The 26,065-nt window shown below is 44.1% G+C and overlaps 1 protein-coding gene across 4 annotated transcripts in view; it reads right to left on the bottom strand.

The window, feature by feature from the left end:
* Positions 1–11,552: 11,552 nt before the first annotated feature.
* DLC1 (DLC1 Rho GTPase activating protein) overlaps positions 11,553–26,065 on the bottom strand; it is a 496,355-nt gene continuing 481,842 nt past the window's right edge. For all 4 annotated transcript variants that reach the window (XM_067022638.1, XM_059049453.2, XM_067022639.1 and 1 more), the window contains 9 exons: positions 25,650–25,826; positions 22,796–22,955; positions 22,488–22,686; positions 20,590–20,803; positions 18,698–18,812; positions 16,894–17,112; positions 15,843–16,060; positions 14,949–15,122; positions 11,553–14,146 (listed from right to left, as the gene is read on the bottom strand). In XM_067022638.1, the coding sequence (XP_066878739.1) occupies positions 14,026–14,146; positions 14,949–15,122; positions 15,843–16,060; positions 16,894–17,112; positions 18,698–18,812; positions 20,590–20,803; positions 22,488–22,686; positions 22,796–22,955; positions 25,650–25,826 (1,597 nt within the window). In that variant the 3' untranslated portion in view covers positions 11,553–14,025. The remainder of the gene's footprint in view (positions 14,147–14,948; positions 15,123–15,842; positions 16,061–16,893; positions 17,113–18,697; positions 18,813–20,589; positions 20,804–22,487; positions 22,687–22,795; positions 22,956–25,649; positions 25,827–26,065) is intronic.

Here is a 26,065-nt window from a genome sequence, read left to right as displayed (position 1 = left end):
TTTCTTGACATGAAGACAGATACTCAGAGAGTTTAAGAAGTCGAGTCCTAAAATTCTGATCCCACTGACTTTCCCTATTAATCAATCATGTCCCGTTTCTCCCAACTACCAGTACTTAGTGGTATCAAAAGAGTAGCCATAAATGGAAGATTAAGCCCCGGGATGTAGGCTGGATAACGACAGCGTGACCTTCCCCATCTTCCACCCCGCAAACACACACACTGCAGAACTGGCATCTCAGCCTGGACATAAACTGATGTGATTCTCAAGCACCGCAGTGTGGCCTTGAAAATCCTTGCGGTGGTGGTGGGGGGGGGAGGGGGGTCAGAATGCCTCCTAGCCACCGGAAGCACTAATCATCCACTTTAGCATCTGATCTTATGAAGTGGATCTCCCTTGAGGAGTATCATACAGTAAGTCATTGGACTGGGTCTCTCTGCCTTGAAACCCATTCCTCCCTTCCGCCTCCCCGACCCCTACACTCCATCATGAGCCTCTGTAGGTTTCTAAGCAGCTTCTTATACCTGAGACAACTAGGTTCTAAAGATAATGCTAAAAAAAAAAAAAAAAAAAAAAAAAAAAAAAAAAAAATCAGATGAATAGATTATAAGCCCTTTCGTGTAGAGGATTAATTTGAAGGATTTGTCAAGTCCAGAGGTCTCTTCCTGGCTTGGTGGAATCCCAGACTTCCCTTGTGGACCAGGCTGGAGAATTCCAGTCTGAAATCTCATCTTTGAATCAGGATGCAGCCTCCTCCCGTGGTCCAGGCAGTTTACACTGACACACTTAAAGGACACAGGGAGGTAGGTGTAAGTAGCAACTGGAATCTGAACCGAAAACCTCCGCCCTTCAACCTCATTTACATCTTTTAATTTTTTCCTCCCCAGATTGTTGAGACCACATTAATTCTCTTCATGGCTCCTAGTTGCTTCTTCCAGAGGTGATGCTTTAGGCAAAGATAAGAGGATATGAGGGGAGGCCCTTTATCTGGAAAGAGAAATGTAGAATAGAAAACAGGGTGGTAGTTAAATTACATACAATACGTTTCTTATCCATTAGGGACAGATGTCTGGCAGCGCAAAGATTTTAAAAGTAGCCTTCGCCCAAATGCTTTCATAAGCCTAGATTGCTATTTGTGAACTGTTTGTGCTGAGTGAAATAAACATCTGAAGACTCTGTTGCTTGTTTTTTTTTAAAAGGAGAGCCAGTTGGGTAAGTGAGTAGGTAAATGACTGGAGAAATCAGCCAAGAAAGAGTCACACCTACCAGGATGCACATAAAACAGAGCTCCCCAGAAAACGGTCGGAGTAATTTGAAGCAGAGACAAGGAATGCAATTACAAACAGATCTGGTAAAGCCGGAGACAACTGAGATCTTCATTACAAAGGGGGAGAAACACACGTAGGAAGCACCTGGAGTTGAACCTTACTCTTGCCATTTGCCAGAAAGGGAAGACCCAGCATTCAATGCAAATGCTTTTGTCCATCTTTTCTCTAATTAAAATTTCTTCCAGGCTCCACTAGTCCTAACTCTGAGGATAAAAGCTTATTTAGATCCATTGTCTCACAGGGTGCAAACTGATAATCCACCATCCAGTGCTCAGCTGCAGGCATGGCCTGGAGGAAGAGATTCCTGTATCCAGCAGACCCAGACTGCGAGGTGGCCTCCTCTCCACCATCTTGCTGAGCCCAGAGCTGCCACCGGAGCTTTCGGGGTAGAAAATACCCGTTCTGCATCCTCTGTCTTCAAAGGCAAATCTCCTTGTAGAGCAGATTGTCTGTGTTCTGCTCCACACACATTTTTGGAGCTCTGGAAAGATGCCAGGCACTGTGTTCGGTGTTGGGAACAGACGCAGGAGTAAGGTAATGTTTGCCCCTAAGAGGTTGCTGTCTGATAGCAGAGCCAGACCCAAACCAAAACAAACCGAAACACACACCCAGACAATGACAAAAGACTCTGGCAAAATAGAACCCAGAGGGAGACTTCACCCACCCTGGTGGGCTGCTTAGAGCCTCTGGAAGGATGACTTGGAGTTAGCTGGGCAGAATTTTAAATTTTCCATTCATCTCTTTCACAGAAGCGTTTGGAGACCCTCCGGTCACCTCAGGAGACGCCTGTGGCCCTTCCAGGTGGCTCCCAGCTCAGTAAGTAGGACAGTGAATAAGAGCAGAGCATTTGCTATGGGTTCCCAGGCTTTTTGCCAGCCAGGATATCATTTTATTTTTATTTTTTTAATCCTCAGAAACTTCACATTTTGAAAACTGATGTCTTTCAATTAAAGTGCATGAAGTATACCTAACTAGTTTTCTCATATAAATGACATAATTATTATTAATTATACTTCAACTGCCAGTTGAAGCTTCTGCTTATCACAGGATAGCAAATGACACTACACTGGGAGGATGTAATTTCTTATAAAGTCAATCAAGTGTTTTAATTAGTTTGTACAGACTGACTGTGCTAAGGCATGATTTGAACTAGCCTTTTCTTTTTTTTAAGATATTGAAGTAAGAACTGGTTCTTTTCTCTGGGAAACACTAACTTTGTGAATCAGGGACTGGGTCTGAGTATCAGAGAGTCTGGGCAGGGCCATTTCAGACTTTTTAAAATCGATGTGCACATGTTTTCCATTTAATTGAGTTTTTTGGTTGCCGCCAGTAACTCGGTTCCATTCCTCCAGGACGCCTCCAGCCCCTTATGGAAGTGACGCGGAAACAAAATTCATCGTCTCCAATTAAGCTAGGGCATTCGGGAACCTAACACATCAAGTTATGGAGAAAAACCCTCAAGTTCCTGGTAATTATCCAGGAACCTTCTCCCCTTCCCACGGCCCTGGGATCTTTCGTACTGTGACCTCCAGGCACAGGTGGCTTCTCTGTTCTTCTCCGGGTCAGGACGTTCCGTGGTTCCAGCTACGGTTTACCCTTCCACCCATGCCTTACGGCAGGCTTCTCTCAGGAACTCTTGTCCACCACTCACAGGACAGCTCCGCTGAGATGCCCTCAGAAGCCTCAGTGCTTTCACAGTCGAACTCACCGCACTTTCCACCCTCATCTCAAATGTGTTTCTGCTTCTGATCTGCGTATCTCAGAGGCAGCTGCAGCGCCTCCATCCAGGCTCTGGAGCTGCGACGTGATGCGTAATCCTCATCCCCAGTAGCTCATTCCAAAATGACTGTCACCGAGTCCTGCTGATTCTACCTCCTAATGAACTGTGTCCCCAGTGCCTTATCCCCTTCTGTCCCCACGGCGCTCGCTGCATCCTGGCGCTCGTGATCTCGAGAGGGAGGGTTCCTGAAAGGGACTCAGTACTGCCTTCCCGGCCTCCAGCCTCCTTACCGAATCCACCCTCCACGCCACCTGCAGACTTTTCTTTTAAAAAGTCGGATCTGGGGCTTCCCTGGTGGCACAGTGGTTGAGAGTCCGCCTGCCGATGCAGGGGACACGGGCTCGTGCCCCGGTCCGGGAAGATCCCACGTGCCGCGGAGCGGCTGGGCCCGTGAGCCATGGCCGCTGAGCCTGCGCGTCCGGAGCATGTGCTCCGCAACGGGAGAGGCCACAGCAGTGAGAGGCCCGCGTACCGCAAAAAAAAAAAAAAGTCGTATCTGATTCTATCGCTCCCTTCCTTAAAAGCTCTGCAAGCTTCCCATTGCTTGTAGGGTGACATTCAGATTTTCTAGAAGGGTATGCAAGAGCCTTCTCCATCTCACAGGCCCTGCTTCTCCTGCCACACCTTCCCTAACAGAACACCTCCTCCCTCCTCCCTTCCTGCTTCCTCACCAAGCCAGGCTCCTCCAGGCTGCCCAGCGTTGCCCCTGCCTGGGATGTATTTCTGCCCTCTCCCCTTCTTTCATCCTTCAACACCCAGCTCAGATGTCATCTCTTTCTCTGGGTGTCGGGGTGGAGTCTCCACTCCAGCACATTTTATTGAAATGATTTCTCTGTCTGTCTCCTTGAAAAGACTAGAAGCACCTCCAAGTCAAGAGGGATGACTTATACTTCCATGGCTTTCCTCTGTTGGTACCTAGTAGGTGTTCAACAAATGTTGGTTGAATGAATAACCGAGTAAAAATGGAGGGCTAATGCTGCTGAATTCTAGAGACCCCATAAGGAAACAAAGCTGTCAGGTCTTCACCACTTTGCTCATGGTGTCTGGCCACCCAGGCTTGGATGGTATTAATCTTAATTAATATTAATCTGATGCATATGGATAGTTTACTTTAGGCACAGGTTTAAACTAGGAAAGAATAAGAAACAGACATCTAGAAGTAATGATACTTAGTACTTACTATGCATTGCGCATGGTTGTAATTTCTTTACTATTATTACGTCTATTTTGCAGATATGAAAACTGAGGTTAAGTAACAATTTCCCTGAGATCACACCCTTAGTGTCAATGGTGGTTTTACTCTGAGAATCTGTCCAGAGTCTGTGCTCCCACCTGCTACATAAAATGACCTCTAGTATAATGTTAAAAATAACAACAGCTAACAGACTCCGAGTGCTTACCACATGCTGGGCTCTGTTCTAAATGCCTTATGTGATTTATCTGATGGGAACGCAGACAGTTTAACCTAGTCATGCTCTGTTTTCCTCATCTGTAAAATGGGATAATACTGCCTCCAACCTTTTGGGTTTGCAGTGAGGATTAAGTAAGATAATACATGGAAACACTAGAATTGTGCAGACCTACCTGCTTAAATGCACAGTTATTCATGCAACCCAATGGCTACTCACAGCTTTAGGGAATAACGATGGAGAAAGTGGAAATGACACTCCTGGCTGACAGCGAAGTGGGTCCCAGCCCTGGAAGAGTCAGAAGTGTGAATGAAAGTCACACCAGAGCACCTGATGGAGGTAAACTCAGAGAGAAATGGCTGTCACTGCAGCATTCATGTGCTGTTTTTTTTTTTTTTTTTTTTTTTTTTGCGGTACGTGGGCCTCCCACTGCCGCGGCCTCTCCCGCCGCGGAGCACAGGCTCCGGACGCGCAGGCCCAGCGGCCATGGCTCGTGGGCTTAGCCGCTCCGCGGCATGTGGGATCCTCCCGGACCAGGGCACGAACCCATGTCTCCTGCATCGGCAGGCGGACTCTCAACCACTGCGCCACCAGGGAAGCCCATGTGCTGTTTTATTGGAGAGAAAAGCTTAAGCCCCTCCAGGTGACTGCTGTCACCCTGATGCGACTTCTAGCCCATTTGTTTCTGCAGTTTGAAACCTCAGGGCAGTCATAGCCTCTCTAACCCTGCTTCCACTTCTGGAAAATCAGATGGCGGGATTTAGTTGTGTTGAAAGTTCCATCCAGTTCAACATTCTCTCATCACACAGCCCAAGGCTCTGGTTGACCAAAATCCTTTATCAGCCTGTCCCTTCCTTGCTGTCCCAGAGCAAAGCATCCTCCTTTTTTCCTTAAAGTCACCCTCTGTCCTGTGAGCACATTCTTTCCCCATCACAGAGGGACTTTGAGGCTCTCTGTATTCCCTCCATCTCCACTGGCAAGTTTCCGTTGTCTTCAAACCTGTGCACATGTGTCCCTGAACTTAACAAAACTACGCCCAGATCCGCTTTCTCCGACTAGGCGGCTAAGGCTTTACCTGTCTAGCTTTAGTGAAAGACCATTAATTCTCTCCCAAGGGCCTCACCATGTCTTGTAAGCTTCCCTCGGTGACAACTTCATATAGCTGTCCTTGCCTGAAGAGGGCAACGGATAAAGAATTCCTTAGCCTATCTAGCAGAGATAAGGTTGAATACCTGTAAATTAATAGAAGCAAGAGAAATACAAAGTGACCTTTCTGCTTTGCATTAAATTAAAGGAAGCCTAAGAAACTACAGTGCTCTTTTTGTTTTCTTTTGGTGTGGTTTGGTATTTTTTTCTGAGGGATGTGGTGTGGGAAGGGGAGGCATGTGGAGACGTGAGAGATGGAAAGAGACAGAGGGAGTCGTCCAGCCACGTGGGAGGCCAGGGGAGGGTCCGGGAGTCAAGCTGGTTTGAAAGAATGAGGAGAGAAAAGTCCTAGGGGAGAGGAGGCATTCGTGTGAAGGAACAGTGGCCAGCGTGAGGTGAATCCAAATATCAAGAGGATGAGAAAAGGAGGAGACCAAGGAGTTGGTGTGAAACTTGAAATCAGAAATGGCATTTCATTAGGCAATATAAGAAAGAGAGTCTGGCTCTCTGGGTGTCTCCAAACACAGAGGTAGGTACAGGAGGGGTGAGGTAGACTTAAGAATTTTAGCGAGTATATTTTAGCCATTGGAAACCCAGCACTGGTCCTTCTTTTGTTTGCTTCCTCCCTGTATTGTTTCTTTCTTCTCTTGTTGCTTAAATGAGGGTTTTGTTGGGAGCCAGTGTCCCTTATATTTCCTGATTATATCTCTATTTGTACTCTTCTTGGCATGGAATGGGTTTAGGATCAGAGGACACTAGAAAGTGGGTGAAACCAAAGAAACGAAGTTAGCAGTCTTGGAAATTACTTTCTTATTCTGTTGGGTCTGCTTTGTCATGAAATGGCAAAAAAAAAAAAAAAAAAAAAAAAAAAAAAAAAAAATCACCAAAATTGCAATCCTGAAATTTAAATGGCCGCTGGTCCTTTGAGGTCAGGCTGAACTATCTCCTGGAGTCGTTGAAAAGCGGGAGTTCCTGGAGGGTCCTGTTGGACCTCTCAGGGTCAGCCAACTGGAGGTGTCCACGGGTGACCCTGTGGTGAAGATTAATTGGACCCAAGAGTGTTTATGGCATTAGGTTGGCTCAAAACAAACGATGGCTGTATGCTTATCCTGCCTTACCAGTCAGGTTGCTTTGCTTCTGGAAATTTATCTTTTTTCCTTTCCGGATGGTGGCAGGAAAACATATCCCATTTTCAGTATTCTGGGTCATGGGGTGAAATATTCTTTAGCTCTTTGAGATGTTGCAACATTTTGCATGGTCCCAGGGGTTTCACATCTCTTCTTGCTTTAATAATCTTTACAGTCTGTGTGAACTCTTCATTTCCTGCTTTCCTGGAATGATATTAATGATCTATTCATATTTTTACATTTCAAAATACTGCAACAAAATAGAGCCTGCCTCGTGTTTGTTGTTGAAAAAAATACATCCTATCGGCCAGCCTTGGAAGTCAAGGATAACTAGTTTCTCTGGAGCATGACATGAAATCCCCCTTTTCCTTGATTAATTATCTGAGTATCAGGGCCAGGAACCCTCACTCAGCTACGGACTAGTGATTGGGAGGAGCCTGTGGCCTTGGACGGTCTTCAACTTAGAAGCCTTCATAAGCTATTTTTCATTAAGAAAACTCTCAAATCATGTGCCGATAAAAGTTATTTCACACTTATTTCTAAGATGCCTCTAGACTTGATTAGCAGTTTTAAATAATATGTATCTATATTGAAAAATTTTTAAAAACACATTACTTCTTAGTAAGCGATACTGTTTAATACCACAAATATTTGACAACTTTGAAAAAGACTGGAAGGTGTTAAGAAGTATAGTGAAGAGTCCTTGGAAGCAAAAAGCTAGGACCCAGGGCTGAAGATGTATCTTTATCTTAGAGCTGTTACCACTGACTTTTAAGTTCAGACACCTCACCAAGAACTGTTATCAGTGAAGGATACCTTGGGCTCTGACCTCTGCTGCTGGGTAGCTGGTCTCACCAGGCTGCAAGAAGGCCTGGACACTAGCGACAAGGAAACCGGGGGGACAGGCGCCAACCACGAAGGGGCCGCTGTGGTTGCCGGGGCCGCAGCATCTGTGAGGGTGCCGTGGCTTGCAGCAAGCCGAGGAGAATATTTTGAATTACAGAACGTTCTTTCGGATCAGCTACAGTATTATCCGTGGTTTGGTGATGTACAAATACTCTAGCAGCAAAGAAAAGAGATCATCCAACTCAAGCTTGAGAAATGCAGGAGCTGGCCACAGGCTGGGGGAGACACAGTTTTAGTCTTGTGGCTGGTGGAATGTTGAGTGGGTATTATCTGACCCGAAATATGGATTTTTACAAATATTTACTATATTTCTTTTTCCTTCCTCACTCCCCCCTTTCTTTCCTTCCTTCCTTTCTTTCTTTCCTTTCTTTTTCTTTCTCCTTTCTTTCTTTCTCTTTCTTTCTTTCTCTCTCTCTCTCTCTCTCTTTCTTTCTTTCTTTCTTTTCTCTTTCTCTCTTTCCCTCCCTCCCTCCTTTCTTTCTCTCCTCTTCCTTCCTTCCTTCCTTGGAGGATTATTATAGGTGGAAGAGAGAGAAGAATTGGATTGTTTGGAATTATTCTCAGATCTTTGGAATAAAAATTATACTGTCCAGTCCAGTAGCCACTAGCTACCTATAACTGTTTAACTCTAACTTAATAAAAATTAAATAGAATTAAACATCCAGATCCTTAGTCTCATTTGCCACATTTCAACAGCCACATGTACTAGAGCAGAATGTTCTGTCATACAGTGCTGTTCTAGAAGTTCTTGAGTCCCTTTGCAAATACTGTATAGCTACTTTATTTAAGCGTTCCTGCCTCTTTAAACTTTTTCATTTATAAAATGAGGCTAATAAGTTCTCCTTCAAAGGACTGCTATGGGATTTAAATGTAATATTAATTGTATAAAGCATATATTTCAGTACCTAGCACATTATTAGGCTTAATAAATGGTAGCTCAACAGCAAGTCCTCTCAGATGTGAGCCAAACACGTTTTGTATTTGTCAAGTACCTGTAACCTACAGAGCTTTTAAAAACATTTTCCTTAGGAATCAGACTATTTTATGGGAACAAGTCACTATTTTTGTGGGAACAACATCACCAAATCATGGCTGATGATGAGTCATAAAAAGAGTAAGGCTTTTGCTTTCCGCAGTGCTTTGTACCTTGATAGGAAAAGAGATAGAAATGAAAATCCCCTATGAGGAACAACATTTCTTGCCCTCATTTTTTTTTTTTTTTTTTAAGTCTAATGAGATGAAAAATCTCTGCAAAGAGGTGTTTATACTACAGTTGTCAACACAGCCTTGGGTCCAGACAGGCAAACCGGCTGCTCTAATGGGAACTGTGTATACACAGAGAGGGTAATTACTTTGGGCTACAGCTGCCAACATGATTTAGCAAACTCCCAGCCTGAAAAAAACTGATCATTCCCTGAAGAATGGGCCCGATTTCACTGCAACTGCACAGACCTACCTGAGCTTTCCCTGCCACAGGCTCTTTGAGGTTTTTTGTAATTTGCATTCCTTAGGCAAATGGAATTTAAATTCCTTAGGCAAATTTCATCCTGATGGAACACCAAGATGACATGCATGCCATGATCTCACTGTTTAGGATTTCTGCTTTATAATCATTTATGTATGCTTCAACAGGCAGGTGGGGAAAAGCATTCGGGCTAAATTCCACTTGGCTTTCACGAAGGCTCCTTTACCTTTCAATAGCTCTTGGTTTTCAAAGCACCTTCACAAATATGTCAGTTGCACTTCATGATATTCTTGTGTGGTGGGCATGATGGCGAATTGCAGAAAGTCACAGGACGGGGCTTCTGGTCCTGGGCTGTAGATTATTTTTATTTTTATTTATTTATTTATTTATTTTTGTGGTACGCGGGCCTGTCACTGTTGTGGCCTCTCCCGTTGCGGAGCACAGGCTCCGGACGCGCAGGCTCAGCGGCCATGGCTCAGGGGCCCAGCCGCTCCACGGCATGTGGGATCTTCCCAGACCGGGGCACGAACCCGCGTCCCCTGCATCGGCAGGCGGATTCTCAACCACTGCGCCACCAGGGAAGCCCGGGCTGTAGATTAAGAAGCCTGTAAGCAGTCATGCCCCTTGTATCCATGAAGCAATGCAAGATCAGAGGGGTTGGGTGGGTTGCAATCTGACCACACGTCAGATGGTTCTGCGCTTCTGCGCTTGCAGATGGGGAGAAGCAGGTCCTGTGCCTCCCAGGGAGGCATCACTGGAGTCTTGGTACACTGCAAATCACGTATTCAGTTTGCAAACAGAACTACAAATTCTTTCAACCTGAAACAAAACTTTTGCCTCACCTTTATCTTGACCTACTTAATTTCTCCTTAAGCATCTCAGTAATCGGGTGACAGAATAATTTCTTGGCAACCTTGACTAATGTGGTGATTTTGCTATGGATCTTTGCATTCTTCCTGATTCTGATGCTGATGCGATGTGAGCGAATTGGCCCTTACTATGAGTTTGCCTCCGGATTAGAGAAAGATCAGCGGATGGGAGATGGTCTGGGGTAGAGGTACTGAGCTGGGATTTCAGCTCCTCTTTCTGGCTCTGGGCACCTTAATTCGTCACTAAGTCATAGCCATAGTCCTTAGAAGGATGGTACCTATGCTTTGTGGGTTGCATGTGAGGATTAAGCATATGAAAAGTGGACAAAAGTGGCATAAAGACCCATGAGTCTGTAACATCCCACACACCTCTCTACTGCTTTTGATTCCCACTGGACACACACACACACCCCTAACCAGTGGTGTTGGAAAAGCACCAATTTGGATTATCTTCCCTAGTTTTTCCTCAGTTTTTTTTGGTTTTTGTTTTTTGCGGTACGCGGGCCTCTCACTGTTGTGGCCTCTCCCGTTGCGGAGCACAGGCTCCGGACGCGCAGGCTCAGCGGCCATGGCTCACGGGCCCAGCCGCTCCGCGGCACGTGGGATCTTCCCAGACCGGGGCACAAACCCGTGTCCCCTGCATCCGCAGGCGGACTCTCAACCACTGTGCCACCAGGGAAGCCCTTTCCTCAGTTTTTACTTTCCCAAAATCTCAGCTGTTTCCCTTAGCCCTGGGAGGGAAAAAAAAAAAAAAAAAAAAAACCCTCTTAAGAATCCATTTAATTTTGTTAGAATCTTCCAAGTTATGCCATCTGTAAGTTGGTAGGCAGGATGCTATGAGGCGTTATCATTTCTTAGTATCTCTGAGAGCAGATTTTCAGGACTTTGGAATCTTCAGGTCTGAGCACCGTGTGAGCTAAATATAAATAGGTGTTGGAATAACTGACTAAATGAGGTAAATAGGAAAATGGGTCATGACAAAAGCCATCTGAATCTACCTGGTGCCTGTGAGAGCATCTCTTCCATCCTGGTAACCGCATGTAGCCTATTAGTAACTCATGACTCCAGAGCTGTGCAAACAGCTGAATTATTAGGTATTTCAGATATGTTGATCTTCCATTTTATATGGCTCTGAGGAAACCAGGACTGGAGGCAGAAGTAAATAAAAAAGGCTTTGGTCTGTGTGTGTCTTTTAAAAAAATTATATCGAGATTGGTCTTTCTCCTTTGCTATGCCCAGAGTGAGCATTTGTCAAAGTCAAATCTAAGATGCGTATCACATTGTATCGGAGGAATGAGACTGGTTGAAATTCCAGCACAAAGAACTCTCTAATTTAGAATCCAGAGCATCTCCGTAGAATATCTATGTCATCTTTGCCAGTTTTTGAACTTTAAGATTTCACTAGGTTTAACAAGTTCCAGTCTCTGCCATCTCAAAGTGGGCATTGATAAGCCAAAGTGAGGGCTTAAGACAGCATCCTAGATTCTCTTCCTTTTCAAATCACAGACGCTGATTCAATCAATTCCATTTGGCAAATAATAAATTTATTAGGTGCCTACAAGTACAAAACACTGACAGCTGCTGTAGGGGATTATAAAGACGCATAGGGGAGCCCCGCTCTCAGAGAGCTTACAACCTCGGCAATAAGTCACAATTAGTAAGTTGTGGCAATATCACTTTAGGTGGCTTAAAGCAGAGTTCTTGAAAATGTTCACACCCTTCACATTCTCCTCTGGTCAAATATGTAAGGAATCCTTTGAACAGGAAAGCCAAACAGTGGGAAAGAGACCTTCTGTGGAGTGAATCGGTGACCTTGGCTTTGCTTATGAGCGTCTTTTGGTTGCTGTTGCTTAGTCTTGTAACTTTCTCAGTATCGTCTGTTTCCTTGAGACCTTTGTTTGGAGAGCATCTCTGTGCTTCCTGAACCTTCACCAGGGTTTCCTGTTTGTTAGTGAGGGGCTCAGTTGCAGTTTGGCCTTGGAATGATTTGCAGTCCGATCTTTCCTGTAGCAAATCCGTATTTTCATTTTAGTTGACGCTAGGATGGTATGCCTTTTGCCATCTGTGGTTTTACGGGTGGGAGTGAGATGTGATACAGTGGAAAGCAGGCCAGACGTTTCCCTTACTTTAAACATTTAATAGTGCACTTATTGATTATATTCTGTACAGATATAGAGCAAGTTATAAACCTCTTATTTACTTTTTTTCCACTTAGACTGTATTCATGTAAAGTGTATGTACATTAGCAAAAAACAAACAAACAAAAAAACCACAAAAAGCCTTGAGGTACAAAATCCAAAAGAATATCTGAGGTATAAATACAAGTATATTTTAAATAATAATCTTTATCATGCTTTATCTATGTTGGAAAGCACAGTGGGCAGGTAGGCGTACATGTTTCTTAATAGAATGGTATATACAACATATAATCTTACAAATCTCAAAGCCATTAAAGTTGAATATACACGTATATCTTCAAGAGGCACGCTAATATCCAAAATACTCAAATTAAACTCTGATCTGTCCCCTGCCCCCTAATTCTTCAAAGAAGCTTTGAAATAACACTGACAATGGTAACTAAATTATAACAAAATAAAAGTCCTTCTTACAACTCTCATTCATACATTATTCACTTTTGATCCATATAAAATAAATTTACTAATACTGTCTTTTGAGCCAACCTTTACCATTACAGTAAAACCTGTATAAAGACCACCCTTCCAAAGCCCTGCACTAGGGTGTTCTTGTTTGTTTTTTACTGTGATTACTACTTTCCATCACTACTAAAATATATTTCCAGGGGCTTCATAAAGGAGAAGAAAAAGAAATGTAGGAAAAACAATATTAAAAAAAAAAACCCCATTTGCTGATAAGGACAAATCCAATTAACATAGGCAGCTTTCAAAAATGCTGTTAATAACCGTAACAACAAGCAACTTTTGTGGTTGGCTTAAATTTACAAGGATTTCCTTGGCACACAGTTTCCTGTGTTCCCACACATAGTAACTTAAAGAGTTTCTCCTAACACGGAAATGCAAAGCATTTGCGGACGCGTAAAAGGTGTTGATATTTGATTCAGGAGTAGATGTTAAATGAATGCTCAGTTTTCACATCTCCACTTAAAAACCAAAAAACAGAACTGTGCTTTGGAGCTAGCAAGGGGGAATTTCCATCCCTGAATTCACCTGTACTGGATAAAAACAACTTTGCTATCTGCAATCAGGTCTAGAGACAAACTGTGTTTAAAATGGGCTATCCAAGTAAATTTCTCACAATCACTTTTAAGGTAAAGAAGAGGTTGGTGGAGAAGGAAAATGTTTACTAACTCAGGGAAAAAAAAAAAAAAAAAACAAAAAAACAGACAAGGGTGGGTTGTCTGACACCCCAAAATAAACGGGTTCACTTTCTGGATCATTCCATGGGTAGTCAGATATTCCAGGTTAAACTGAACCTGATGCATCAAGATCCTTCTTGGAGGTGTCCCAGTGTGCCAGACACTGTAGCCCAACTTCCACATCTATGCCATTCGACCAGCAACAAACACACATACACACACCCCTCTGTGCAAACCTTTCTTTGCTCTTCTCAGCGAGAAAATATGTCAAAGAGGACCAACTATTCCAGTGGATACACCAGTCCCTCCACACACTGCAAAGCAAATGACATAGGTGCACGTACACAGACGCCGACATCGCAAGAGAACGACGTCTCTTCACTGTCTTCCCTAATGTATTTATAGTTTGCTTCTCAGAAGCAATTCGAATAGGAATACTTTTTTTTTTTTTTTTTTTTGCACAGTCATATATTCCAGTCAAGGTCCGTAATACAGACCTTAAACAAATAGAAAGCAGCTTTAAAAATGTATCAAATCACTATAGTCAATTCCCACACTCCAACTTGTAGTTTCGTTTCAGGATCAGACACTGAACCCAATCTTCCAAGGACTGGCAAGGGTTCTAGAAACAAAGGCCCAGATAATGGACATGCTTCGGGAATCACCTAGATTTGGTGTCTTTGGTTTCAGTGTTCTGATTACTGAAGGAGTCTCGGATCTTTACAACTTCAGCTGCACACAAATGTCCAAAAGATTTCGTGTACCACTCTGGCATGTGGCCCCTACGACAGACAGAAAAGGAAACGCAAATAAATTATTCGAGTTGGAAAACCCTGAATCAGCTGGAGGGAGTTCTGAATATACTTCTATTTCCTGATTGGCAAAATGTGCAAATAAAGATCCCTCTCAGTATTCCAAAGTAATCTGCTGGCACCTCCATTACACTTTTGGAACCAGAAGTTTCTCAAGGAACAACAACATATTGAGTGCAGATACTGAGTGAAACTGTTCAGGAAAGAAAGCTCTGGCATACAGAACAAAAACAGACCATACAGATACTTGCAGTATGGAGCTGTAAAGACTTCAAATGAGAATTTATTTTAACGGGAGAGCCACTTTGGAAAGTTTTTAGAGGTTTGTTTTTTTCTTGTTGGTATTGCTGCATTTCATTTTCTGATAAGAATTCGCACTGATCTATGGCACAAAGTATAGGTCTAATTAATTACTAAAAGGGCATGTCACATTATTCAAACCTCTTTGAATATACAATGAGAAACATCTGGCTGCTAATTCAAACTCTCATTTCCTGTGGCTTTAAGTTCATGGCAGAACCACCACATCCACATTGCTTTAGTACCAATTCTCTAAGGGGTGGAAATTAGTAAGTGGTACCCAGAAGACCAAGAAACATGAAGGAGTTACTTTATAAGCACTGCTCTTCATAGAGCATCCAAGATGCAAGGATGTATTCATTTAAGACATTTTTTGCATCAGACAAGAAGTCTGAATCTTCTTTATGCCCCTCACTCAAGATGTCAACAAACAAACAAACAACAAAAACAAAAAAACGGCATCAGAACATACCTTAAGTCAGCTCTGCACATGTAGGTGAGTTTGGACTTCCCTGACCCGCAGGGTTCGATGAGATACCTGGCCAGGAGCACATTGACCCTCACTGCCACCACAGGGGCCCGGTCGTGATCCACGGAGGTGAGTAAAAGGGCACAAGCGCCTTTGGGTAAATTAGTCCTCCATGTTCTGTAGGGACAAAACGAGAGGGGGGAAAAATGGAGTTTCCTGGAAGCCGAGTTTAAAACGGCGCCTCACTCTTAGAGTGGGCAGGATGGGGGCCATACCGGGCATCCAACCTTGTGGAAGGACTCCTGAATGACTAACTTCAACAGAGCCCCTTCTGCAGTGGTATTTAAGCTCACACAGTCAGTTCTTAGAAAGAGAACCAACCCGAAGTGGGTCGGAACACCCTTTCTCTATTTCACAAATGTATCAGAACATGGACATCCAAATGTTAGTCTGTTGGAGAAGTTCTGGACTGATGATGTGACATTTCCTCAAAGATTTTTGGAATTCTTTTTTCAATAATATCTTCAGAGAATTTATGAATCACATATAAATCAGCTTTAACCACAGCTCACTTGGGACCCAAATGTTATTTCCTGGCTTATGCATTCACTAGCTGTTTCTAACGAGAAAATCTATCCTAAAAGGGGCAAAAATAGGCTACCACTGAACACGTTCAATGGAATGTGCCTCTCTTTCTGAGCTCAATTCCAAAAGAGTTCAAACAATTTTCAGGGATGGACACACTGTTGGAATAAATGAGGATATATTTTTCATATTTGGAAGGGTTCAACGCTTTTCTGGAAGCAAACGTTCTGTTTTAAATAATGTTAACATCTTACAACATTCAGTGCCACAGAGGCTCACCCTTGCAGCAGTGATCAATCCGGAAGCTCTCACCTCAGAACAACGTAGTCCCGAGCAGGATGGGGCGCCATACTGTTTTGGACATACTGGTAAATTTCAGTTTGACTGTCCAGGATCTCAATCACTTTTGAATCCAACAAGTCTACGTCCCAGAGGTGCTGCTCTTTAAGTAGGCGCTTTAAGATTTCCTCAGGCGATGCAGGGACTTCAGTGGTTGCCCTCCAAAGCCTTAGAGGTGGTCCTTCACTCACCTGAAAAGAGGATGTACTTTTCAGGGCTGAGACAATTCCCACAAACCTAGGCTCTGAAGGCAAACTACTAGCTGGGTACGTGGTCCTAGTGTTTATTTCTGGCTTTAATAGGCTGCTGACTGCAAGTACATTCAAGATCAGGCCAGAAAGCAAATAGTACTGCTGGCGTCACCTCCGGTAATATCTGTCTTCCTGGGACCCATATTAGGATCAATGTAATAAAACTAAGATTTATCTGCACTCCCAAGCCTGCATGGCCACCCAAGTGCTCTCATTGTTTCTACTCAAGGTGGTAGAGACAAATCAACAAATACCTCCATGCACCTATCATGCAAAGCAATACAGGATGCCTCTGCCCTTAAGGGGCTTTCAAGTTAACCTCCCACCCACCCAGCACTCCCTGCCCATTAAAGGACCAAGAGAAGAAGAGTGACTGAGAACAGAAGAGAGCCCAAGGGGATTCCAATCAAATGATGGAAATATCTAAGCACGTCACAAAATGCCCAAAGGCCAAATACCATTAGTAAAACATTCCAGGGAATTCTACTGTGTTTCTGTGGAACCAAAGGATTTCCTTAGATATTTTGATTCCCCTGGCACGTGTTCAATGAGTATGATTCCTCCCACGTGTTCAATGAGTACGATTCCTCACTGAGCTGGCTTGCACTCTGACCTGGGCGGATATGAATCACCCGGCTGCCTAGCTCTACAAGGAAGGGAACGGGTGACAGATCCCCAAGGAGAGCTGTGTTGGCAAAAGGGTATCTCTTCTCCGAGGAACCCGAGTCCTGGCCACCAGAATTCAAATGGCTGACAACAGGGAGACCACATACCTTCTTGTAGGACAGCTCAGCGTGCTCAGATGTAGAGTAGCTGACCCAGCCTTTGAATTTCTCTTTGACCTCTTTGAAGAGGCTGTCCACACAGTCCTGGAGGAAGTGTTGGTAGCTGGCTGACTCATCATTACAAAGGCGCCCTAACGCTTCTAGGGTTAGAGGCTTCAGCTCTTGTTCGGTGTAGGAATTTCGACATCGGCTCATTTCCTCAGGAACCTGGGAGGGACACGGGAGACGTAAAGGAGGATTGTTGCCCATCAGAGGAAGCGGCAAGATCCTCAAGGCCACAGCGCAGTCCCCCTGCTTCCAACAGATGGAGGAGAGTCCCTGCCGACCTCATGTGGTATCGTGAGGAGGCAAGCAGATCACCTTCATAGAGGTACCCAGAAAGCTTGTTTTTGTGTGAGGTCCTCTTCTTTAGAAAGTTACAGCAGGAGAGTAAGTGATTAAAATGGGGTGTACATTGACGAAGACAGATTTTTTTTTAAACTGAAGTACAGTTAGCTGATTTACAATATTACAATAGTTTCAAGTGTACAAGATAGTGATCCAAAAACTTTATAGATTATGCTCCATTTAAAGTATGGTGGGCTTCCCTGGTGGCGCAGTGGTTGAGAATCCGCCTGCCGATGCAGGGGACACGGGTTCGTGCCCTGGTCCGGGAAGATCCCACATGCTGCAGAGCAACTAAGCCCGTGAGCCATGGCCGCTAGGCCTGCGCGTCCGGAGCCTGTGCTCCGTAACGGGAGAGGCCACAACAGTGAGAGGCCCGCGTACCGCAAAAAAAAAAAAAAAAAAAAAAAAAAAAAAAAAAAAAAGTATGGTAAAATATGGGCTATATTCCCTATGCTGTACAATATATCCTGTCTCTTATTTATTTTATACACAGTAGTTTGTACCTCTTAACCCCCTTGCCCCCCACACCCCTCTTACCTTTCAAGCCACTAGTTTGTTCTCTATTCCTGTGAGTCTGTTTTTGTTTGGTTATATTCATTCTTTGTCTTATGTTTTTAGATTCCACATGTATGCAATAACATACAGTACTTGTTTTCCCCTGCCTGACTTAATTTCACTAAGCATAATACCCTCCAGGTCCATCCCTATTGTTGCAAATGGTAAAATTCAAAATTTCATTCTTTTATTTTAACGGCTGAGTAGTATTTCATTTTATACACCGCCCCCCCCCCTCCCCACCACATCTTCTTTATCCATTCATCTGTTGATGGACACTTAGGTTGCTTCCATTGGCTATTGTAAATAATGCTATGACCATTGGGGTGCATGTATCTTTTTGAATTCGTGCTTTTGTTTTCTTTGGATATACCCAGGAATGGAATTGCTGGATCCTAAGGTAGTTCTATTATTAATTTTTTAAGGAATGGCCATACTGTTTTCCATAGCGGCTGCACCTCTGATAAAGAATTTATATCAGATAATTTGTTACTTCCGCTTTCTAAGTAAAGGGGTAGGAGGTAGGCAATTTCATTAACATATTGACTCTAACGAGCTTATACATTATGAACTATATAAATAATACGTTCTCAGACTACATATATAATCTTCAGCTGTGGAAAAGTTTTGGTTAAGATGTGAACAAGTTGGGACTTCCCTGGCAGTCCAGTGGTTAAGACTCCACTCTCTCAATGCAGGTGGCACAGGTTCAGTCCCTGGTTGGGGAACTAAGATTCCGCATGCCGCACAGTGCAGCCAAAAAAAAAAAGATGCGAACAAGTACGGTGCCCAAGATTTTGTCCTCATTTACATCATCCTTGACAAATAACAAAACTTCCCATCTCCTTACCTGGAAAAGCTTCTTGCACTCAGCAATCATATGGGCTAGCCCTTGAGTGGCAGCAAGATTTTCATTCAAATCTTTTTGATCTGGTTTTCCCAAGCTTTGTTTTCTTTGCATTACCCTAGAGAGAGAAATAAGGGAAGGGAAAGATTCAAACATTTATATATATATATATATATATATATATATATTTTTTTTTGTGGTACGCGGGCCTCTCACTGTTGTGGCCTCTCCCGTTGCGGGGCACAGGCTCCGGACGCGCAGGCTCAGCGGCCATGGCTCACGGGCCCAGCCGCTCCGCGGCATGTGGGATCTTCCCGGACCGGGGCACGAACCCGTATCCCCTGCATCGGCAGGCGGATTCTCAACCACTGCGCCACCAGGGAAGCCCCATTTATATATTTTTAATCAATGTGTTATTTGAGGAAACCTAAAGGAGAGAAAAAGACTTTCACTGGAGGCTATTTGCCATTAAGTGGTTAAGGAGAGCTTTACTTTGGTCACTAGAATTTCTCAGTTGTATCAACGATGCACAGCAAACATGGAAGAGATGAAATCTAGGTGATTTAAAACCATCACGTTAAATAGGTTCCTATTGAAACAGGGCAGCTTGTAAGGTCTATACCGTGTGGGGTGGCAGGAAGGAAAGGCAGCTTTGAGGTGTATGTGGATGGGAGGCACTTGTCAAGGGGCTAAACAGGATCATTCTTTCTAGTGTAAATAACCAGGAGCCCCTCCTGTCAGTGAGAGAGAAGTCTATTGTTTCCTAGAGCTTTTGTCTTAATCTTATCTTGATCTCTCTCTTCTGCTCACCTTTAGCTCTCTATCCCATTAAACACAGACCTAGTTAATTAAGCATTGTATGGCTTTCAAAGCTAACTTCACTAGTACGACCAGGCCTCAGGCCTACAGCTGAGAAATATTTGTCAACTTCCTTTACAGCTGAGGAAAAGGATCAGCAGGTGAATTTAGTAGAAAGGGGTTAGTGACACTTCACCATGAGGCCTTTATACGAAATATTCATATAAGTAAGATGATTCAAGTGGTTCTGCCATTTTTTTCCTATCAGCATAGGCAAGTTATTCAATACTTACGTAAGTGACCTGCCCTGCACTCTTGCCTCAAGTGTAAAATAGATACTAACAGGAGCTTCACCTCCTACGATTGTTATGAGGATTAAAGAAGATAATCAATGTCCAGGGTGTAGCCCCATGCTGGGTACAGAATAAGTGCTGAGCAAAAGAGCCTTTGTTATGTTCCAGATTCCTGGACTTCCACAGTCACTTCGATCTTGTCTACATCTAAGGAGAAACTTCGCAACAATTGGCTCGGCTGAGTCTTAACTTTGAGGCTCAACGTCATCCTTAGTCATTTCAGATCCAGCTCCTTTCAACTTCCCACACAAGGCCGGTAGCTTGGTTCTACTGAAGAAGCCAAGGCAGCCTGGTTTTATTTATGCAGAAGCCAAGGCAGCAGGGCTCTCGTCCCCCATCCAGGTTTTGAGGTCTGTAAACTCTCTTGTCTGTTTGCCGGCAGAAAGTATGATGACAACGTTACAGAGAGCGCTGGGGGGACGATCAGGGCAAACACCTGCCGCGGCAAAGCAGCAATGCACACGTCTCTCAAAACCTGGCTGAAACTAGATTGTCTAGGAAGTCACACCCCCAGGGCTGAGAAGAAAGAATGGAAGCAGCACAGGGGAGGAACGTGGGCTGTGAAGGCAGGAGGTCAAACTCCTTTTTGCTGGATTCAGGTATGAATCCAACAAAAACACAGGGACAGCCCTACAACGAAAGGGAGGCGTCTTCTGTCTAAAGAACGGCGCATGCGCGTGTGCGTGTCTCAGCATGCGCGTGCGCGTCTCACCATCACGCATGCGCAGCTCACTGGACCCGTACCTTGGAGAGGAGTTCTCTCTCTTGAGGGTGTTGAGGTGGAAGAGGGAAGGCGCCAAGCACACGGCCAAGTTGGTGGGAGTCATCTGGTTCTCCTTCACAGCTGCTGTGACATCGCTCAGGAAGTAGAGGAGCGTCTGCAGGACCTCCCGGTTCTCGTCAGGCAGGAGCATGATGGCGGCCTTGATCGCCTGGAGGCGCTGGTCCTTGGGCACATCTGCACGACACCAGCATTTACCCCATCAACCCAGTGATTTTCCGTGAACGTTCGCCAGGAAACGTCCCAAAGCAAATAGCGGTATCAAAGACCTCAGCCCAGCACTGAACAAGCACTTGCAAAAAGTGTACTTGAGGTTAATACGGAAGAAATTAGGGATGGCCACCAGCGTCACTACCCTCAAGTACTTCCTGCCTGTGGAGGAGTTAACAATTTTTAAAAACCCACAACGCCAATATACTCCTGAATCCACCTCAGAGTGCAGCTCCAGATGATGCCTGCTCTTTTCTTTTACTTTACAGAACGGTTCTTTCTTTTCTATGTACTTTTTTGAAACTCTTAGTTTACCATTCTTAATTACTGAACATTATAGGCTATACTTTAGTTTCAACGAGAAATCTTATCGAAGACATACAAGAGGATGAGAACCGAGATTTCTTCACCTTGACTACAAAATGTTCAGCATCTCAGCGGACTCTCCTAATTTCAACTGATCTGCTCATTCTTTAAATGGGGAAAGGAAGCTGCCAAAATATTCCATTTAAACAACAGATATGTTTAACTAGTAATTTCTTTAAGTTTTAGAGAAAGCCCTACTGAGAGGCTACTATAAAAATACACGTTTGAGAAATAAACCCATAAAAATATATAATATAAATAATATAACAATATAATGTAATGTGTTATAACATTATATAATATATATGTGTTATAATACAATTATAATGTATTATATATAAATAAATAAAATAATACACGCCGAAAATGTGGGACACAACTTTCAGGTCTCCTTTACTAGGCAAAGTTTTCTTTTGAAAGGCGTGTGGTGGAAAACCGAAGTCACTCAAATGCAGCTCCATAGGACAAACTGATTAAACAGCTCCATGGTTACAATACATAACAAATACCTTGGTGGGGGAAATGTGACCTGTGTTTTCATAAAATCTGAAAGGACGAAGCAAATAATGAAATAATCCAGACCAACTCCATTTCTCATAAAATAAAGTCCCACGTGCCAGTTCTAAAGACAATTCAAGCACTGAGAGAAGGTGCTTTTAAATTACATTGCTGTAATACCACACTGAGCCAAGAAAAACACAAGCCTGTAAAAGCTATAATCCTGATCTTGATCATTACTTCAGACCACTGTTTGCTTTAAGCTTTACTTAAAAGTGAGATGGGCATGGGTATTGTTTTCCCAAGTATTTCTGGTAGAAGCTGAGATGAACAGCAGAAAAAGATTATGTATTCGTTTTACAGCAAAATAAAACACACAGACACCTGTGAAACTCTAAACACAACAGGCCCTGCTAGAGAAATGTGAAGTAACTGAAATGCCTACAGACAAGGTAGAGAGAGAGATCTCGGGATCTGCTCTTTTAAGTATCTTAGATAACACTGTTCTGGAAACGAATGAAAAAAACGAGCTCCTGGATCAGAATGTAAAAATGCACAGTTGCTTCGGTAATTAGAGAATGACGACGAGGGAAATTTATTTTTGCATTATTCAACAGGTACACAGAAACCTGTTCCACAAACAAGAAGGCAAGGAAGAAAGAAATCGATGACGTATTTCTAAGAGATCATCATGTGGGTCCAAGAGAATGACATCAAAGGAGCTACAGGTTTCAGGTGACCCCTCTTTTCCCCACTGCCAACAATGTCAAGATCAAAGAACACTTACATTGGTAGATCTGCAGAAAGGTTTCCGAGAGTTTGTTCGTCATTAGTGGCTCAGGAAGATCTCGAAAATACTGCTTCAACATGTCTGCCACATCATAAGCAGACTGCCCCTCATAGTTGACACAATCTATGGCGCTTTCATTCATCTGGCGCAGAGCCTGAATCCGGGATTTGACACCCGATTTTCTGAAGAGTCCAACCTATTGGGAAAAAAAAAAACATTAAACGTTTTTTCACTGCAAAACTAGAAGAAGATGCATGCATCTGGACTCCCGTGATTAAGCGGGACCTGCAGGCAGCGGCTCTCACCTGATCCAGACAATGGTTGCGGAGGTAGCGCATGGCCTGCTGAATGCTCTGGGGGAGGGGCTGTCCTGTGCGCTGCACGTTGACCGTCAGAGGGACCCCGAATACATGCCGGTCCTTGTAGTCTGGAACCTTGATCCTTTTCATGAACTTGGGCACAGCCCTATTGAAAAAATATTGGGGGTTGGAGGGATATGTTTACTTGTCTGTCTATGTTTTTGTCCATCTGTGCAGTTAAACCCTGTAGGGTCTAGATCTGTGCTAATGAGGTAGCTATTTAAATTAAAATTAAACAGAACTACAAATTCAGTTCCTCAGTTGTATCAGCCACATTTTAAGCACTCACTAGCCATTTGTGGCCGGTCGTTACCCTACTGGACTGTGCAAATATAGAACATTTCTACCACCACAGAGGGTTCCATTGGACAGTGATGTTCTACATCCTCTAAGGGTTGGGGCTGTGAGGCCCAGTAACAGCTCCTCAGTTGGGGATTCTCCTTCCACTGGTAACTCTGAGAACTGGGTCTGTGTTCCTAAGGGAGGTGATGGGCTTCCTTACAAAACAGTGGCACAGGAAGGAACAGAAGGAGAAAAGAACAGTCAAGACCCTAAGCAGGAGCTTCAGGACGGAGTTGAAAAACAAGTTCCTGTTTGTCCTGAAAGTGGACAAGAATCATTTCTAGGTTCTTGATGAGATCCAAAGTATTGAGGGTAAAAAAAAGATCAGGACGAGAAAACAGCAGATGCATGATGTTGGCCTGACATAATGAGAACCAACTCCAGAGCTCAACAGTGGGGGCCAAGCTCATGACCCGAAGTCAAAATAAATTCTCCTGCGGATGACCCCAGAGAATATAACATCTTTAGCTTTCTAAAGGAAGACGGAGAAGAACAATGAGGGTTTTGTGAGCCTACGCCAGGCTCCCTGGAGTCCTGACACCAGGTCCAGCCGTAGCAGTATACGCAGCAGCAGGAAACCAGTGTCCTGCACTTAATGCCGCCAAGCAGAAATTTCAGCTCCACAAACGACCTCTCTAAACGCGACAAGGAAGGGCAAGGCCGAAGCGGAAAAGAACTTTGTGTAGAATTTCTCCTCACTCCGTGGACCCCACGATGCGAGGCTTTAACATTTGGTTTGGACTCACTGGAAAAACTGACCAGAACCCAGTTGGTATTATGGACTTTCAGATTCCTGAGGGTTCGGTGGTGCTGGTGGGGGCAACCCAGAAATGAGAACGTGAAGTGTGCAGTTTTAAATAGCCAGCCGGGAAACCCTGCCTCAAAGCACAGAGGAACACGGCGCAAGGCAGACTGCCTTGACTTTAGAGTGCTTACCCCACAGCCATGGCGTGTTACTGTTTATAGCTCTAGGAAAGGTAAAACTGAAGCACACAGCCAAATTTGTGTTTCCATATAGTTAAGTATATGGTATCACGGCTATAAGTGTGCATAATACTCGCTTTGTCGGGGAGAAAAGCCCAGCGGCGGAATGTGCAAGGAACACATTACGATCTCCACTGAGAATCTGAAGCATGTGGGGATAAACCAGTCAATACTTATTTCTGTCATTCAGAACAAACAACTTCTGTATTTAGCAGGGCTCACATAATAACAGCCTTTGAACAGGAGATGCTTTGATGCCGAAGTTAACCTCACCATGAGTCCCAAGGAGGGGAGGAGCTGGAGAGAGAAGGGTTACATGGCTCCGCTGACTCTCTGGTTTTCTACCGAGCGCTACTCATGAATTGGGCCACTTCTCCATTTTTTTTTTTTTTTTTTTTTTTTTTTTTTTTGCGGTATGCGGGCCTCTCACCGCCGTGGCCTCTCCCGCTGCGGAGCACAGGCTCCGGACACGCAGGCCTAGCGGCCATGGCTCACGGGCTTAGTTGCTCCGCGGCATGTGGGATCCTCCCGGACCAGGGCACGAACCCGTATCCCCTGCATCGGCAGGCGGACTCTCAACCACTGCGCCACCAGGGAAGCCCCCACTTCTCCATTTTTATAAAGAGCGGTAGTTGTGCAGCTGGATAATGAACACTTAGACTGGTGAAAAGACTTAAGGATACCCAGCTGACACTGCAAAATGCGCTGGGATGTCAATGCAGAGACATTCCTCTGCTTTGCACTCAGTAGAAAAATTAAAACATGCACATAATGGGTCCTATCCATGACCCATCCAGCCCGACAGTCTACATCTCACACTACACACACCAAGGGCCATACTTTTGAAAGTATGGACGGCTCAATAAATTTTATCTTCGTATATTATTTTAGTGTATGATATCTTAGAGTGGTGAATTCCTTAAAATGGTTATCCGCTGCTTAAGAGTCTGTTGGAAAAAACAAAACTAAACTCTTTAGCTCAGGCAGATTTTTGTGATGCTGCAAATACTCACATCAAAAATGATTTCTAAAAATGTGCACAAGGAGGGGTACAAAATCAGGTACTGTACATGAAGCATTTCAAAGTTGGTCTCGTAACACCTTATGATCTAAACAGTTTTCTTCCCTTCCTTCCAAATTATGATCTGATCCTGTGCGTGTATTTGCCTGTGGTGGGCTATTCCCACCAGTGGGAAGGAAGCGCCTGGACAGTGAGATGGAAGAGTAGAGCATCCTCGTCCCATCCACCGGAGATTTGTCACTCAGAGCACGGAACGCTCAACCAACCCTGATGGAGATTCCCTAAAGCTATATTGGCTTAAGCAGTGTCAAATGTAGCCTCAAGAATGCAGAAACTGACTGCATTAGGATGACGGCTAAAGATACAGGATCCAACTGTCATATCCTCGGTGTTGGGACAGCACTGGTTGAGAACATTTTCAAATACAGTTCACTGGACAGTTTAAACCCTTACCAGCTAAAACCATGCTTATTAGAAGGCGTGTATTTCTCCAGCAGGGCGGTTAACTTCAGGAGGGAGTATTTCTGCAGCAGGTTCATCTGGGCCACAGACTGGCAGTTAATCTGCAGCGATACAGAGTTTAAGCTCGGCCGATGAGAGCTCTGGAAACTGTGCCATCTCAGCCTGTGCCTGCGAGAGAAGGCGGGGAATGTGAGTGAGTACGAAGGCTTTTTAATGGGTCGATGCAGAGTCAGCAGTGGGCCGCTCACGGGCCTCGTATCTTAGGAACTGAGAAGACTCAACTTCCATTCCAGTCTCTTTTCTCCCCCTGTGGTAAAATATATACAACATAAAATTTACCGTCAACCACTTTTAGTGCACAGTGAAGTCCACTAGGTATTAAGTACATCCACGGTGTTGTGCAACCA

This window comes from Kogia breviceps, chromosome 20 (genome assembly GCF_026419965.1).
Source record: "Kogia breviceps isolate mKogBre1 chromosome 20, mKogBre1 haplotype 1, whole genome shotgun sequence".
NCBI classification, from domain to species: domain Eukaryota; kingdom Metazoa; phylum Chordata; class Mammalia; order Artiodactyla; family Physeteridae; genus Kogia; species Kogia breviceps.
Note: the sequence above shows the minus strand (reverse complement) of the source record. Positions and strands in the feature narration are given on the sequence as shown.